The sequence below is a fragment of the Telopea speciosissima genome, chromosome 6 (genome assembly GCF_018873765.1).
Source record: "Telopea speciosissima isolate NSW1024214 ecotype Mountain lineage chromosome 6, Tspe_v1, whole genome shotgun sequence".
In the NCBI taxonomy this organism is placed as follows: Eukaryota; Viridiplantae; Streptophyta; class Magnoliopsida; order Proteales; family Proteaceae; genus Telopea; species Telopea speciosissima.
This window is the reverse complement of record NC_057921.1, coordinates 20,922,089-20,938,847: the sequence shown is the minus strand read 5'-3', so window position 1 is coordinate 20,938,847 and position 16,759 is coordinate 20,922,089. Positions and strand designations below refer to the sequence as shown.

The 16,759-nt window shown below is 43.7% G+C and overlaps 1 protein-coding gene across 1 annotated transcript; it reads left to right on the top strand.

Moving 5' to 3' along the window:
* The first annotated feature begins 15,839 nt into the window (after positions 1–15,839).
* On the top strand, positions 15,840–16,435 carry LOC122665511. Its single transcript, XM_043861664.1, has 2 exons — positions 15,840–16,218; positions 16,320–16,435. The coding sequence occupies exons 1-2, from the start codon at positions 15,840–15,842 to the stop codon at positions 16,433–16,435; spliced, it is 495 nt and encodes a 164-aa protein (XP_043717599.1).
* The last annotated feature ends 324 nt before the right edge of the window (positions 16,436–16,759 follow it).

Genomic DNA, 16,759 nt, shown 5'->3' with positions numbered 1-16,759 from the left:
CACACATACACACACACCCCAGCCTATCTTTGTGCTTACTCCTATTGTAGTATTTATAAATTCCTATGTTTTCAGTTACACATCTCTATACGTGTGATGTATCACTATTATGCTGTACCATAGCAAATGCTAGCTTGTATGTGTATGAACCAATTTAGAACCTTCCTTAGTTAGAAAATGTAGATTTATTTATGCCCAAGATCCCTTTCTTCAGAAACAACCATGGTTAACACAAGATCCAATCGGGGTGGTCGTCGTGGAAGAGGCCCTTGATTTGTTCCAAAGATTGGACTACCGAATGGAGTCGAAGCTCAAAACTTTGAAGTGTAAGTCACTTTGGCAGGGATGCCCGGGGGCTTTCCAAACCCAGTGCATGCGACCCCTCTAGCTCCTGCCACCGCACCACCTCCGGCTATGACTGTCGGTGAGCTGAATACCATCGTAGCAAACATGATGCAGATCACGCAGCAACAACAAGAAATGCTGGCCCATATGACCACTCAATTTACGACCATGATGCAACAGCAAGCGATGCCACCACCCAATCAGCCTCCACAATTTCCACCTTCGGTGCCTCAGCATGTCATAGATAACTCCACTGCTAGGGTGATGGAGATGTTCAAGAAACTTCATCCGCCTGCTTTTTCCAAGATCGGCCCGGAGGCGATGGAATCGGAGAGATGGATTAGTGCTTTGGAAAAAGCCTTCGTTGTATTAGAATGTACCGATGCCCAAAAGTTGATATGCGCCGGGTACCAGTTGCAAAATGAGGCTGAAGCATGATGGAAGTCGACGCGACCAAATTTGGAGGCGACTCATCCAAACCCCACTTGGGATCAGTTCAAGGAAGTCTTCTTTAAGAATTATTTTCTTGAGAGTTTCAGAGACAAGAAGGAAGCTGAATTCTCTGCCCTTGTACAAGGATCGAAGACAGTGTTAGATTACCAGCAGTAGTTTGAGGATTTGTTCCATTTCGCACCGGAACATATGAAGGGAGAGGCTAGCAAAATGAAGAAATTTGAAAAGGGGCTCAAGCCTAATATCGGGTCCATCCTGTTAGTCATGGATATTCAAACCTGTGCACAGATGGTCGATAAAGCCAAGACGAAAGAGGATAGACTAAACGAGGGGACCACAGTATCAACGGGGCTAGGCAAGGGGCCTAATGCCTTCCAAAATTTAGAGTGGCCCAACGAGACCTTCCAAGGATCTAGCTTAAGCCCTAGCCTGGCACAAAATCGTGGGCTTAAAATGGGTCAAGCATATCAACCCAATCACCCAACATTCGATCAGCCTACACAGTATTATCACCATGCTTCAAGCCAATCGGTATAATTTACCATTGCACCCCGACCGTCTAAGTTGAACAACCAATGCTATGTCTGCAAGCGGCCCGGACACATGGCTAGAGATTGTCCTCATCACAGATTTTGTGCGCCACGACAAGATCCACCTACTACTCGGCCTTTCTCATCCCAAAGCAATGGAGTCTAAAAATAAGTATATGTCTTGGACACAAGGGAAGCTAAGACGATTTCAGAATAATAGCAGGTACTCTACCTGTATCATCCTCACCTATTGAGTATTATTTGATTGCAGTGCATCAGACTCTTTCGTTCTACTGAGTTTGCTGGTAAGAGGAGGATGCCCTCGAAGAACTTAGAACACAACTTGGTGGTTAGCATTGTCAATTGAAACGTTGTGAAATTAAATGAAGATTATGGGCCCTATCCATTTGGAAATTCTATAATCATATGTAGATTCTGAGAGGACAATAAAAGACTTAGGCGCGTAGTTTGGTCTTGGTAAAGCGTTATACAACAAACCAAACGAACAGAACATCCCAGGCAGGATTCAGAAAAGTATCAAGTATACTAGGTAGTTGGAAGTAAATAACAGAGGTAAAGAATTTTAAGTTGGTGACAAGGACGGAAATGGGTGATAGTATAAACCAAGAACAACCAAGAGCAGGAAGGAACTGGAACTGAAAGGATCCAACAAAACCTTACTGAACAATAGGTATGAAGGGGATAATGGGTCCCCGAATGTCCCCTCTGTTGTTGGGAGTGAACAATAGGGATTCCATCAATATCCCAATTCATCCTAAAGTTGAGACTAGGTATTGGGAAACTAGAAGTTAAAGTGTTCATAGGAAGAGTCGTGTAGGAAAGATGGTGTAGGCTTATACCACACAACCCAAAGCTGTAAAAGTATAGATTATTAGGCAAAATATGCGGGGATAGTTGGATCAATTGACTTCTTTTGAGGTAAATGTTGGGAGTTCAATTTTCCTCAGGCCCTCAAGATCAAGCTGGACATTAGATCAATCAAATTTGGGAGTAATCTAGATAACTTATTGGGAGTTGGATATGTTTGAGGACCAAATCTTTATAGCTCAATAGAAACAATGAGCGATCCCGATACAAGGCGAAAGGGCCTGAAGTACGTCATGGGCAATCAAGTATTTTCTTGAAAATCGCTAACCAAAGGGGTGGTGCAGTTTGATAAAAAGGGAAGTTGAATCCGAGAATCATGACCAGTGGCGTACTGATTGGCAGAAGCCCATTACGTATTCCATGCATCGATGTTGAAGAAGTATCTCCTGGACTCGACTCATGTCTCGACTTAAGAACCACTTAGACTCGCTTCCACCATGACCTGTCAAGAGAAACCTGAAGAAAATGTGGGATGTGAGAAGCATAATCTCCATAATCGGATCATCTTGTTGTAAAGGTATTGTGGAATGGTTGGCTCGATCAAGGAATGTCTGATTGATGAGGAAATGAGAAGCGGTTAGAGTATCCTCATCTACTTGAATCCCCAGACACATCCAATTTCGAGGACGAAATCTTTATAAGGTTGAGGGAATGTAAAACCCGTCCCCAAAAAAATGCGGGCTAATTTAAAATTTTGTTGAAAGTCCAAAATTTGAGGTCAAAGCTACTAGTACACTGAGGTGCATTGAACCCATGGTTAAGCTTAAATAAGGTAGCCTCGTTGGTGCGGACCTACATACTATTAAGAAGGCAAACTAAGCCCAAGATTCATTGGCCCCTACGAATTCTCAATAGAATGGGACCCATAGCATACTGGTTGGCATTACCACCATCCTTGCAAGGTGTCCATGATGTCTCCATGTGTCGATACTAAAAAAATACGTTAACAACTCGACACATGTACTCTCAGCTGAATCTGAACAGTTGGATGTGGATATGACCTATGAAGAACAACCTACGGAGAGTTTGGACAGAAAAGAACATAACCTCAGTAACCGCACGGTCACATTCATCAAGATACGATGGGAAAATAGTCCCATAGAGGAGGCATCATGGAAACGCAAAGAGGAACTGAAGGAAAAGTATCCCCAACTTTTCGAGGTACATGGTAAGCAAATTTCGAGGATGAAATTTTTGTAAGGTGGGGAGAAATGTAAAACCCGCCCCTAACTGACTGGGGATTTGAATGAAGGATAGGAACCCCTAACATGGCATCCAAGCACACTGTGGAGTGTCACCCCAGTGATTGAATTTAATAGAGAAACCCCAAGGATATCTTCCTACATACCTGTCAAAAGATGAATGCAGACCTTTGTAGTTGTATAGCCCACTGCATAATGTACCTTCTGAGGTAGATACCATCCCTTGATTCTAGGGCCCTTGGACTGAATCCTTGTTCTAGGCTAAACTAATGATGACCCTAATCACCATCCATTTGCATGATTGATTTGATGATGAGAACCTAATTCCATACATACATCTTAAATCCATACAATAAATGACAAATTCTGCTACTTTGTAGATTGACCTTCTCTTAGTTAAAATGATATAACTCCACCACCCAAAATCCATTTGTGTTGATTCCAATTTTGTTGGAAACTAGACTTACAGAGATGAATTTTTTTAGAAGATACCATTACCTAGTTATGAATCTAAGTTAGTTAAAAGTTCAGTTCAAGTTTCTATCAAAATCAGATCCTGCTGTCTTGACAGGTTGACCTTTGTGTAATAAAATTAACATAACTCCATAATCCAATATTAATTTTCTTTGATTCCAGTTTTTCTAGAAAATAGATTCATAGGGATTCATTTTCTTAAAAGGAACCATGATCCAATTATGTCTCTAAATGGACTGAAATTTTATTTCAATCCAAATAATTCTGCATATGAAATCTCTGGGCAATGGCACTGGGCGATGCACACATCACCCAGAGACATCACCCAAAGTGCAAAACTACATTAATTTAATGATTTAATCCATGGGGACCACCCATATTGGACATGGGCACCCTCCATAGGATGAGGGGAGTCTGGGCGACCACCTCATGCCCTCGAATCACTGTGGACCCCACCAGAGTGCTCAGAAAAAATGCATTTTCAAAAGTGGCCTTGGCAGCCAAACAGGCCTTAGTCATGGGCTGGCCAATAAATAGAGGACCTCAGCCTTGTTTGAAACCCTATTTCACTACTAAAATCATGGGAGAGAATAGAAGAGAGAAAAGAGGGAGAAAAGAGAGGAAGAAGAAGAAGAAAAGAGGAGAAGGAAGGAAGGAGACTGCAGCCTACACCTCTGGGCCCAAATTTTGTGCCTTCTCAGACCTGTGCAGGTATAAACACCTATGCTATGCCTGCTACCTTGATGATTTACTACTTTCCTCTTTGAATCTCTATGATTTTGTTGAGTTTCTAGCCATCTGGCAGCCCAGAACAGCTGGGAATTGCCTAGAACTGCTCCAGATCTGCCATGCAAGCATGGAGCATGGAAGATCTGAGATATTTGAGTAAAAATACAGCTGCTATATTTGGCTAAGGTGCAGCAGTAGTGGCTTGAGCAGCCGCTAGTGCCTCGGACGAAGCAGCCGATGCTTCAGAATTTTGAGCCTTAGTCCCGTTAGGCAGTTCAACCTCCGGTACAACTCGAGGTTGTTTTCCTTTGCGACCACCACGAGAACCTCTTCTGGTGTTGACCATGCAACAACAACAAGAATTGCTTGGTTAGATGTCTACCCAGTTTGCAACCATGTTGCACGAACGCGTTGCACCACCACCACCACCCAACCGACCCGTACTATTTCCACCACTTGTACCTCAACACTTAGCGGAGAACTCTACCGCCAAGGTTATGGAAAGATTCAAGAAACTCCAACCGCCTGCATTTTCCAAAATAACTTCTGAAGCAATGCAGCCGGAACGGTGGATTAGTGCACTAGAGAAGGCATTTGAAGTACTGGAGTGCACGGACGCACAAAAGTTGATATGTGGGGGTTATCAGTTGTAGAATGAAGCCGAAGCCTGGTGGAAAGCTACTAAACCTAATTTGGAAGCCACTCATCCGAACCCCACGTGGGAGCAATTCAAGGAAGTTTTCTTTAAGAACTACTTCCCAGAGAGTTTCGGGGAAAGAAAGGAAGCAGAATTCATTGCACTAGTGCAAGGAACCAAGTCAGTGTTGGATTATCAACAACGATTTGAGGACTTGTTCCATTTTGCTCCAGAGTACTTGAAAGGGGAAGTTAGTAAGGCGAAGAAATTTGAGAAAGGACTTAAGACTAAGATTGGATCAATGTTGTCAATCATGGACATTAGGGATTATGCTTAGATGGTCGACAAGGCGAAAACCATGGAAGATAGATTTAAGGAGAAAGAGAAAGAAAAAGCTGTGACGTCGTCCGTGGGCAAAAGGCCAAACAATTTCCAGACCTATAACTGGCCAAATAAAGTTTACCGCAGAATCAACTCAAATTCTATCTCAACTCCATATCGTAGGCCAAACGTGGGTCAGAACCCTTTCCACCCCACATTCAATCGACTTGCTCAACCGACGACGAGTCTAGCAACAACAGCAGCTTCGCCAGCCCGACCAGCAACAAGTTAAGTGAGCCAAGCCTCAACACCTGCTGCTCCACCCTTTAAGTGTTACCAGTGCAACAAGGAAGGGCATATGGCCAGAGATTGTAGAACGTGTGGGTACAGCAACAATTGCTGAATCAGCCCTACGCTAGGTCTTTCCAGCCACGGGACAATCGGACACAAGGAAAGGTGTTTGCGATGACGAATGAAGAAGCTGAGGCGAACTCCGATGTATTGACAGGTAAGTTTGCTGAACACTACTAACTTATAGGGACTAATTGGCTTGCTTTATGTAACCTAAATTACCTACAAACCCTAGGTACCCTGAATGTCTCGACCATACCTGCACGAGTATTATTCGACTCGGGCATGACCCACTCCTTCGTCTCCTCGACCTTTGCCAGTAAGATGAAGGATCAACCGAGAGACATCGGGCATGAGCTAGTAGTCAGCACGCCAACAGGAAGTGTCGTGAGCTTGAAGAAGGTCTATGACCCTTGTCAGATTGAGATTTGTGGGAAGAAACTAACCGCACGATTGATAAAGATGGATATAAATGATTTTTACGTAATACTAGGCATGGACTGGCTGTCGGCCTATGGTGCAAACGTCTTGTGTGCGGAAAAGAAGATAATGTTCAATTTGAAAGATGGGTCAACTTTCACCTATCAAAGTGAACCCAAGAAGAAATCCAGGAGAATAACTTTGTCAGCTCTCCAGGCATGTAAGTTGCTCGACGATGGATACCAAGGCTTTTTTACCACAGTAATAGAAATGGAGGCAAAGATAAAACCGTTGGAGGAACTTGAAGTCGTCAGAGATTATCCTGATGTCTTTCCGGAAGATCTGAAGCAACTACCTCCTGATCGCGACATAGAATTCATGATCGATCTAACTCCTAGTGCAGTACCGGTATCCAAGGCACCATATAGAATGGCGCCAATCGAACTGAAGGAGTTATAGGTTCAACTTCAAGACCTACTGAGGAAAGGATTTATACGACCCGGTATATCACCCTGGGGAGCACCCGTGCTGTTTGTTAAGAAGAAAGATGGAAGTATGTGGCTGTGTATCGACTACCGCGAGCTAAACAAGCTGACCATTATGAATCGATATCCATTGCCGCGTATCGATGACCTATTCGATCAGTTACAATGAGCACAAGTTTTCTCCAAAATCGATCTTAGGTTGGGATACCATCAATTGAAGATCAAGAGCAGTGATATCCATAAAACGGCGTTCCAAACTCGGTACGGCCATTACGAGTTCCTAGTTTTGTCGTTCGGGTTAACCAAGGCCTCGGCAACATTCATGGACATGATGAATAGAGTATTCCATGACGTGTTGGATAAGTTCGTCATAGCATTTATTGATGACATTCTGGTGTACTCTAAGGATGAGGAAGAACACCAGCTTTTTGCCAAATTCAGCAATTGTGAATTTTGGCTTCACCAGATCGGATTCTTGGGACACATCGTCACCAAGGATGGCATTAAAGTAGACCCAGGCAAGGTGAAACCAGTTCTAAAATGGGAAACTCTGAAGAGTGCCACTGAGATTCGAAGTTTCTTAGGATTGGCCGGATATTACTGACAATTTATTGAAAATTTCTCACGGATTTCGGCACCAATGATAAAACTTACAAAGAAGGGAGCCAAATTTGAATGGAATGAAGCATGTGACAAAAAATTTCAAGAATTGAAGAACCGTTTGGTAACAGCTCCAGTTCTGACCATTTAGGACGGCACTGGAGGAATGGTGGTATACACCAACGCATCCAGAATGGGATTAGGTGGCATCCTGATGCAAAAAGGTAAAGTAGTTGCCTACGCCTCAAGACAATTAAAGGAACACGAAAAGAACTACCCCACATATGACCTAGAATTGGCAGCGGTTGTTTTTGCGTTGAAAATATGGTGGCATTACTTATATGGTGAAAAGAGTGAAATCTTCAACGATCATAAAAGTTGGAAGTATTTCTTCACTCAGAAAGAGTTGAACATGAGACAGAGGTGATGGTTGGAATTGGTGAAAGACTACGATTGTGAAATCCAGTACCACCCTGGTAAGGCCAACGTTGTTGCGGATGCATTAAGTAGAAAATCTCAGACTGCAACTCTCGCAACCTTAATTATAAGCAAGCAGTTAGTAGAAGAAGCTCGCAAATTTGATCTGGAACTCGTGATCGAAGGAACAGTTATGCAACTAGCAGCCATGGATCTACGGCCGTTGCTACGAGAAGAGATAATTGCGAAGCAACCATTAGATCCTGAGCTAGCCAAGATAATTTGGGAAGTACAACAAGGTATCCATAAGGACCCAGACTTTTCCTTGGCCCAAGATGGTGCACTGAAGTTTCGAGACAGATTGTGCGTGCTAGACAATTTTGATGTCCAAGATCGAATCCTTAAAGAGGCGCACAACTCACCCTACACAATCCACCCCAGAAGTACAAAGATGTATAAAGATTTGAAGAAGTATTACTGGTGGATGAGAATGAAGGAGACCATAGCAATATACGTGTCCAAGTGCCTCACTTGTCAATAGATAAAAGCAGAGAGACACCGACCTTATGGTTTGTTGCAGCCACTTCCTATACCTGAATGGAAGTGGGAAAGAATTACTACGGATTTCATGACAAGTCTGCCCAACAACAGGAAGGGCATGAATGCGATATGGGTGATTGTGGACGGACTAACGAAGGCAGCTCATTTCATACCGATCAAGATAAACTACTCCATGGATAAGCTCGCCCAATTGTACATAGAAAATATAGTCCACTTACACGGCGTGCTTATCAATATTGTGTCTGACAGAGATCCTCGATTCACCTAAAGGTTTTGGAGAAGTTTACAAAAGGCATTGGGATCTCAACTAAATCTTAGCACAGCTTTCCATCCGCAAACGGACTGACAGTCGAAAAGAACCATCCAAACGCTAGAAGATATGCTCTGAGCCTGTGTTTTGGAAATGAGTGATAGTTGGGATGCTCACATGCCGCTGGTGGAATTTACCTATAATAACAGTTATCACTCCACCATTGGCATGGCACCATTTGAAGCCCTATATGGACGGAAATGTAGAACTCCGTTATATTGGGATGAAGTTGGCGAGCGAAAATATCTTGGACCTGAGATGATACAAGTGACCTGCGACAAGGTCGATGTCATAAGAGAGAAGATCAAAGCAGCCCAGTCAAGACAGAAAAGTTACGCAGACAATCGAAGGAAGGATATTGAATTTGAAATCGGAGAAAAAGTATTCCTTCGGGTGTCTCCAACCGTAAGGATTGCTACGTTTTAACAAGAAAGGCAAGTTGAGCCCAAGATTCATTGGTCCTTATGAAATACTCAACAGAGTGGGACCCGTAGCCTACCGAATGGCACTACCACCATCTTTGTCAGGTCTCCACGATGTTTTTCATGTGTCAATGCTAAGGAAATACGTTAATAACCCACCACATGTGCTGTCAACTGAACCTGAATAGTTGGATGTGGATATGACCTACGAAGAACAACCTATGGAGATATTGGATAGAAAGGAACATAACCTCCGTAACCGCACTGTCGCTTTTGTAAAGGTTTGTTGGGGAAACAATCTAGTGGAAGAAGCTTCATGGGAACGTGAAGAAGAAATGAAAGAAAAGAATCCTCAACTCTTCAAATTACAAGGTAAGCAAATTTCGAGGACGAAATTTTTGTAAGGTGGGGAGAAATGTCAAACCCTGCTCCTGACTGGCTAGAATTTTTAATTAAAGGACAGGAACCCTTGACCAGGCAACCAGGAACACTATGGAGTATCACTCCAGTGGTTTGGATTGATGAGGAAACCCTGTGTTGATCATCCTATATACCTATCAGAAGATGGATAGCAGACCCCTGCAAATGTACAGCTCATTGCATGATGTATGGCCTGGACCCCAGGATATCTCTCTCCTCCCCAAACAGTGGGACCCATCTCTGAAAAAAGTGTGTAAAATCTCCTATAAGGCATGTGGGGACAATACCCTGACCAACGGTCAAACCCCTATGCAAGCCCCATTGAATTTCAGCTTGCTGGAATTCTCTGGGTAATGCAGACAAGGCCCAATAACATCGCCTAGTGAGTGAAACAGCATATATTAATGGTTTTTTTATTATGGGGACCACCCAATATGAACATGGGCACCCTCCATAGATAGAGGGGAGTCTGAGGGACCACCTCATACCCTTGGTTCATTGTGGACCCCACCAGTGTGCCCAGAATCACTCAGAATCAATTGAAAAACTGATTTTCAAAAGTGGCCTTCATAGCCAAACAAGCCTCAGTAGGGGCTGGGCCTATAAATAGGAAGGCCTTGGGCTCATTTAGAGCCCTTAGCTCTAATAGAAACTGTAGGAGAGAAAGAGGAGAGAAAGGAGAGAAAGAAGAGGAAGGAGAAGAAGAAAGAAGAAGGAGGAAGGAGGAGTTGCTGCAGCCCTGCACCCAGTCTGGAACCGAGCTCTCCCAGCCCTGTGCAGGTATAAAAACCCTGCTCAGATCTACTGCTCCTCTTTTGTATTTATGTTTGTAATGTTTTTGCTCCCTGGGCAGCCCAGAACAGCTCCTGATCTGCCATGCAAACATGGAGCATGGAAGATCTGTAATTTTTATTGAATTTTAGTAGGCTGTTATGCTGTTCTTGAGGCCGAAACTTGACTGTGCATGGCTGCACTGCTCAGATTCACTTCTGGCTGACAATGTGGAACCCTGGATGCAAACCATGGCTACACAGACCTAACCCTAGATGATTGCAGCCATGGAACATCAAATTACATATGATTCCAGCCCTGCATATGGCTGAAATCGAATTCCAAGCTTGAAGAAAACCCTGTGATACTATTCACTGGGTTGTCTGGGTAACCATTGGCAGTCAAATGGTGGACCTGATGGATGATCCATTTGGACCAATAGGTAGATCATCCTAGGGGCTACCTGACCCCCCTAACATGCAAAGGATCAGAATTGAGTATAGCCTAAAAAGCCCAGCCTTGGGAACTCAGCCCAATGTCGATTTGAGGGCACTGGGCGATGCACCCAACGCCCAGAGCCATCGCCCAGTGAAGGAAATGCTACTATTTTTGCAATCAGATCTGGGGGATCTCACCCAATGGCTGTGGGACAGTGTGGGAAGGTGGGAAATGACTTAAATGCCCTTCCCCACATCTGTCCATATTAAAGGAATATTTTGAAACCCTAGTGGGCCCCGCAGGTATGGGAAACCCTGTTGTGCTTGGTCCTACAGTACAAGCAAGCAGTGGACAGCACTGCCGACTTGATCTGACTTAGGGTCGGGTACAGTCACTGTTAATGACCATTTTACCCTTGTACCATTGACTCTGGCCAATGCACAGGGACATGAGGCTAAGGCCCAGTGAGAACCAACTGAACACCGGGTCAACCCAGTAAGTTTAGGTTAACTCTAGGGGTACCAGTGGTAGACTGAAAACTTAATAAGTCATTGTCTGATTGGTGTTTAGGATTTGGTTCCGTGCTCGAGGTCAACAACCAGACTGCTTTTGAAATTGAGTTTGCAACCGAGGTCTTAGAACCCAACTCAGGTGAGTGAATAATATTATCATATGTGCATGTGTAATTATGATATTATGCCGGCAATTAAGAATTTTAATCATGAATGTTGTGTTACTCACTTTTGATTAAAGTTACTCAAATCACTGCATAATGACTGACTGTTGATCAACACTGTGAATTCTTATATGATGATTGTGAATGATAGACTAGATGTCGTAGTTGGCTTGGAAATGAGGCTTATGGTAGCCCATAGAATGGGATGCGGTTGACACCGCCCGACTCATACGATGCCATATAGACAGGGGGCTAGAGCTTCATCACCCGTGCTACGTACCCTTGCCAATAGGGGTTTAGGTGTTGGATGCCTATGAGGGTGACCATATGTATATGTGAAAAGATAAAAGAATGAAACAAAATGAAAGAACACCGGAATGGTGAGTGAATGAGAAAGAACACCAGAATGGTGAATATGGGCGGTAACCCTAAGAAAAGAAAAGAAAAGAGAAAAGAAATGGATTGCCCTATAGGTTAATCACAGAGGGCTGGTCGGGCTGACCTTGGTAAACAAATGCGGGAGCTAACTGGTCCTCTCTGACAACTCAATGGGTGTATCGCAGGAAGGGGTTAGAAGCCTACACCAGGGATACATGTAGTGGGGATTGTAGTAGCACATACCTAACTTAGTTGTATTGCTAGGTGGCAAATAAATAATCTGGACTTGCATATCATATAGGATCATATGAACTGTGAATTGTGATTGCATGTGCATGTATGATGATATGATTTGCTCACGAGCTCAATGGGGCTCACACTCTGTTATACATTATTTTTCTTAGATGATTTTGTAGATCAATGCCGCTGTGGCATGGAGGCTCATCTCGAGGAGGAGAGTCCTGGTTGTTACGATGATGTTGGTGTGGACCCCGACAGAGGTCATACCGATCCTGCATACTTTCTTGGTGGTCATTGAAGAATACTATTGAGGAGTGCACGTGATGCTTTTTATCTTGGGGACTCCTTTTTATTTTTGCTAGGACTTTATCCATGTTCTGACCGTGGTTTTGTTGTAGTTTTTATTTCTTTTTCTTTTTGGGGTTGAGTATGCTCACCCTGTATATGTATATGTATAGAGTAACTTTAGTACTAATCTTATCAGCTTTGTTTCTATGTTGTGGGTTGTGGGGAAATGTATCAAACTCACTTATGTATATATTATCACCATTTCCCCGTATCGCTATGCGTCCTTTTATTATTGAAATTGTAGTTTATCTGTAGCACTCTGATCTTGCTTATGGTAAAGTGATGAATGTGGTTCCATGAATGTAAACACTGTTTCTAGATTCGTGGGATTTGGCGGATTGCCGTTATGCAATTCGGGTCACCTACCCATTCCTCCCAGGGGTGGTTTGGGGTGTGACACTTTTGATTCTTTTGGGGTATCGAGCCCGTTATAAACTCTTTCTGTAATAACTTACTATATTTTGAGTAGTTATGTCATGGTCAGCCGATGTCAGTACTATTTCTATATTATCACTTAGATGGCTGAACATACTATAACTGCTTATGTAATTAGTACGCCGACTGGAAGCAAAGTTGAGCTGGATCGATCCTTTCACTCTTGCCCTATTCGAGTGAGCGACCATGGGCTCGAAGCCAGTTTAATCATCCTAGACATGAAAGATTTTGATGTGATTCTGGGAATGGACTGGTTATCCATGCATGGAGCTAGTCTGATTTGTGCAGAAAGGAAGATACTTTTCCGGACGGGAGAGGATAATGAGTTTGTCTTTAAGGGTAACAAAAGTAAGAAGCCCAAGGACCCAATTATATCAGCTCTCCAAGCCCAGAAACTTTTGGCACAAGGCTGTCAGTGTTGCTTAGCCTCAGTAGTGGGCGTTGAAGCCAAGATTTCACCGATGGAAGAAATAAATGTGGTGAGGGATTTCCCTGATGTCTTTCCAAAAGACCTTATACGCTTACCACTGGATCGAGAGACAGAATTTATGATCGAACTAATACCCAGTGCTGCTCCAGTGTCAAAGGCACCATACAGAATGGCCCCATCAGAACTGAAAGAACTTCAAGGACAGCTTAATGATCTACTGAAGAAGGGTTTTATTAGGCCAAGTGTTTCCCCGTGGGGTGCGCCTGTTCTATTTGTGAAGAAGAAGGATGGTAGTATGCGCCTATACATCGACTACCGTGAACTTAACAAGCTGACAATCAAGAATCGATACCCATTATCTCAGATCGATGATTTGTTTGATCAATTACAAGGTGCTAGGGTCTTCTCTAAAATTGACCTATGCTCGGGGTATCACCAGTTGAAGATCAGAGGCACTGACATTAGTAAGACTGCATTCAGATCGCGATATGGACACTACGAATTCTCGGTTATGTCTTTTGGACTCACTAATGCCCCTGCAGCTTTTGTGGAGTTGATGAACAGGGTGTTTCATGATGTGTTGGATAAATACATTTTTATGTTTATAGATGACATCCTGGTCTACTCTAAGAGTGAAGAAGAGCATGAATACCATCTTCGATTTGTGCTTCAGCGCTTGAGAGAAAAATAATTATATGCTAAGTTTAGCAAGTACGAATTCTGGCTACAACAAGTGGCTTTTCTAGGTCATTTGGTGTCAGCAAAGGGTATTGAGGTTGACCCCGGCAAAGTACAGTCAGTAGTTGATTGGGAGACACCTAAGAATGTGGCAGACATTCATAGTTTTCTTGGTCTGGCCGGTTATTATAGGAGATTCATCGAGAACTTTTCAAAGATCTCTGCTCCTATGACCCGATTGACCCAAAAGGGAGTGAAATTCGAGTGGTCGGACGAATGTGAAAAGAACTTCCAGGACCTGAAGCAATGACTGATTTTAGCTCTAGTGTTTACCATACCAAATGGCACTGGGGGGATGGTAGTCTACTATGGTGCGTCAAAAATGGGACTTGGCTGCGTGTTAATGCAAGGTGATAAAGTGGTGGCCTACGCTTCTCGTTAGTTGAAGGAATATGAGAGGAATTAACCGACTCATGATTTAGAGTTGGCAGCTGTGGTCTTTGCTCTGAAGATTTGGAGACACTACTTATATGGAAAGAAAAGTGAGATCTACAGTGACCATAAAAGCCTCAAATATTTCTTTACTCAAAAGGAACTTAATATGAAACAGAGGCGTTGGCTGGAGCTCATAAAGGATTATGACTGCACCAATCACTACCACCCGGGTAAAGCGAATGTTGTAGCAGACGCTCTTAGTTAAAAATCACAGACCTTATCTATTGCATCTCTGGCTGCCAGCAGGGAGCTTATTGAAGAAGCTAGAAAATTGGATCTGGAATTATTAGTGGAGGGTGTTACCCTATCCTTAGCATCTTTAATCGTGCAATCAACTCTGGTTGAAAAGATTAAGGCCGTTTAAGCTTCAGATGAACATTGTAAGGAAATTATTAAAGCTATCTAGGGTGACATGCAGTGTGATCTGGACTTCACACTAACCGACAGCGGTGTTCTCATGTTTAGAGATCGTCCTAAGGACGATCAGCTAAGGAAGGAAGTATTGGCAGAAGCACATGAATCCCCTTACTCGATTCACCCAGGTAGTACTAAGATGTACAGGGACCTGAAAGAACATTATTGGTGGAGCGGGATGAAGAGGGATGTAGCTGAGTATGTAGCCCGGTGCCTCACTTGTCACAAGTGAAGGTAGATAGATAGCGTCCCCATGGATTGTTACAGTCATTACCTGTGCCAAAATGGAAATGGGAGCTTGTTACTATGGACTTTGTTACAGGATTACCCCGTACGCCTCAGGGCATTGATGCTATATGGATCGTTGTGGATAGGTTGACAAAGATGGCACATTTTATCCCCATCAAAGTCACGTACTCTATGGATAGATTGGCCCATTTGTACATTGATAACATGGTTCGCCTACATGGAGTCCCAGTCAACATGATCTCAGATCGGGATCCCAGGTTCACTTCCAAATTCTAGGGTGGATTCCACAGATCTATGGGTACCCTGTTGAGCTTTAGCACTGCCTTCCATCCCCAGACTGATGGTCAGTCGAAAAGGACAATACAGACATTGGAAGGCATACTTCGAGCTTGCGCCATTGATATGCAGGGCAGATGGGATGAGCACATCTCGCTTATCGAGTTCGCCCATAACAACAGTTACCAAGCTACTATTGGGATGGCCCCTTTTGAGGCACAGTATGGGAAGAAGTGCCGGACACCCTTGTGTTGGGACGAAGTAGGTGAGCAGCGTATTCTTGGGCCGAAACTGATACAAGCAACCTATGAAAAAGTGGATTTGTTCCGGGGGAGAATTAAAGCTGCCCAGTCTAGGCAAAAGGGCTATGCCGATCAACGGCGAAAGGATCTGGAGTTCCTCATTGGTGATAAAGTATTCCTCAAGGTGTCACCTACGAAAGGGTGATGTGGTTCAGTAAGAAGGGTAAACTAAGCCCGAGGTATATTGGGCCTTATGAGATTCTTGCAAAGGTTGGGCCGGTGGCCTATCGGTTAGCACTTCCACCGTCTCTCAATGGCGTACACGATGTCTTTCACATATCTATGTTGTGGAAGTATGTTCATGACCCCAGTCACATACTGTCTCAGGAGCCACCAGAGCTGGCAGCAGACATGTCATATAAGGAACAGCCTGAGAAGATTCTAGATAGTAAGGTAGTGAATCTCCACAACCAACCTATTCATTATGTGAAAGTGAAGTGGTGTAACCACTTGGAAGAAGAAGTTTCCTGGGAAGCCGAGGTGGAAATGCGAGCGAAATACCCTTCCCTGGGATTTCTACAAGGTATGGCAATTTTGAGGATGAAATTCTTGTAAGGTGGGGAGGATGTTACACCCATGCTTGGATTTATTATTTAATAACGTTCTCTCTCGTGTGACGTGTAGATTCTGTTGCCGTGTATGCTGGCGAGTTATTTTCACTTATGGTCAAACCTAGCCACAAGATCGTTGACCACATCACGGGCTTGCCTGTAGAAGAGAGGTTCCTAAACCGGCAGTAGGGAAGATTTGTCGATGGTGACTTCGTCGATCATCCTCCTAGCACGAGTCCGTAAAGTGAGGAGTACCGAAGGGCTTACCCTGTGTCCCCACAGTTAGATACCTCCTTTGGCGATGAGCTTAGTATCGCGATTGGGAAGCTATTCGGGATCACGAAGGACACATCATGATGGTCAAGGGTAAGATTTAATCTTGTAAATGATATTGTCTCTTACTCTAGTCAACCTTGAAGTGTGAGCCAAAGCTCGACCCTTTTCCCTTATGTTTTTACCCTTACAGCAGTAGCGAACGCACGAGCAGACTCATTAGCACTACATCCGTCCGTT

Bases quoted from the DNA above. Each gene is read 5' to 3' on its own strand.
- LOC122665511 (XM_043861664.1), top strand. From the start codon at position 15,840: ATGTGGTTCAGTAAGAAGGGTAAACTAAGCCCGAGGTATATTGGGCCT. The intron at 16,219-16,319 runs GTATGGCAATTT...TGTGACGTGTAG, and splicing joins TTCCCTGGGATTTCTACAAG to ATTCTGTTGCCGTGTATGCT.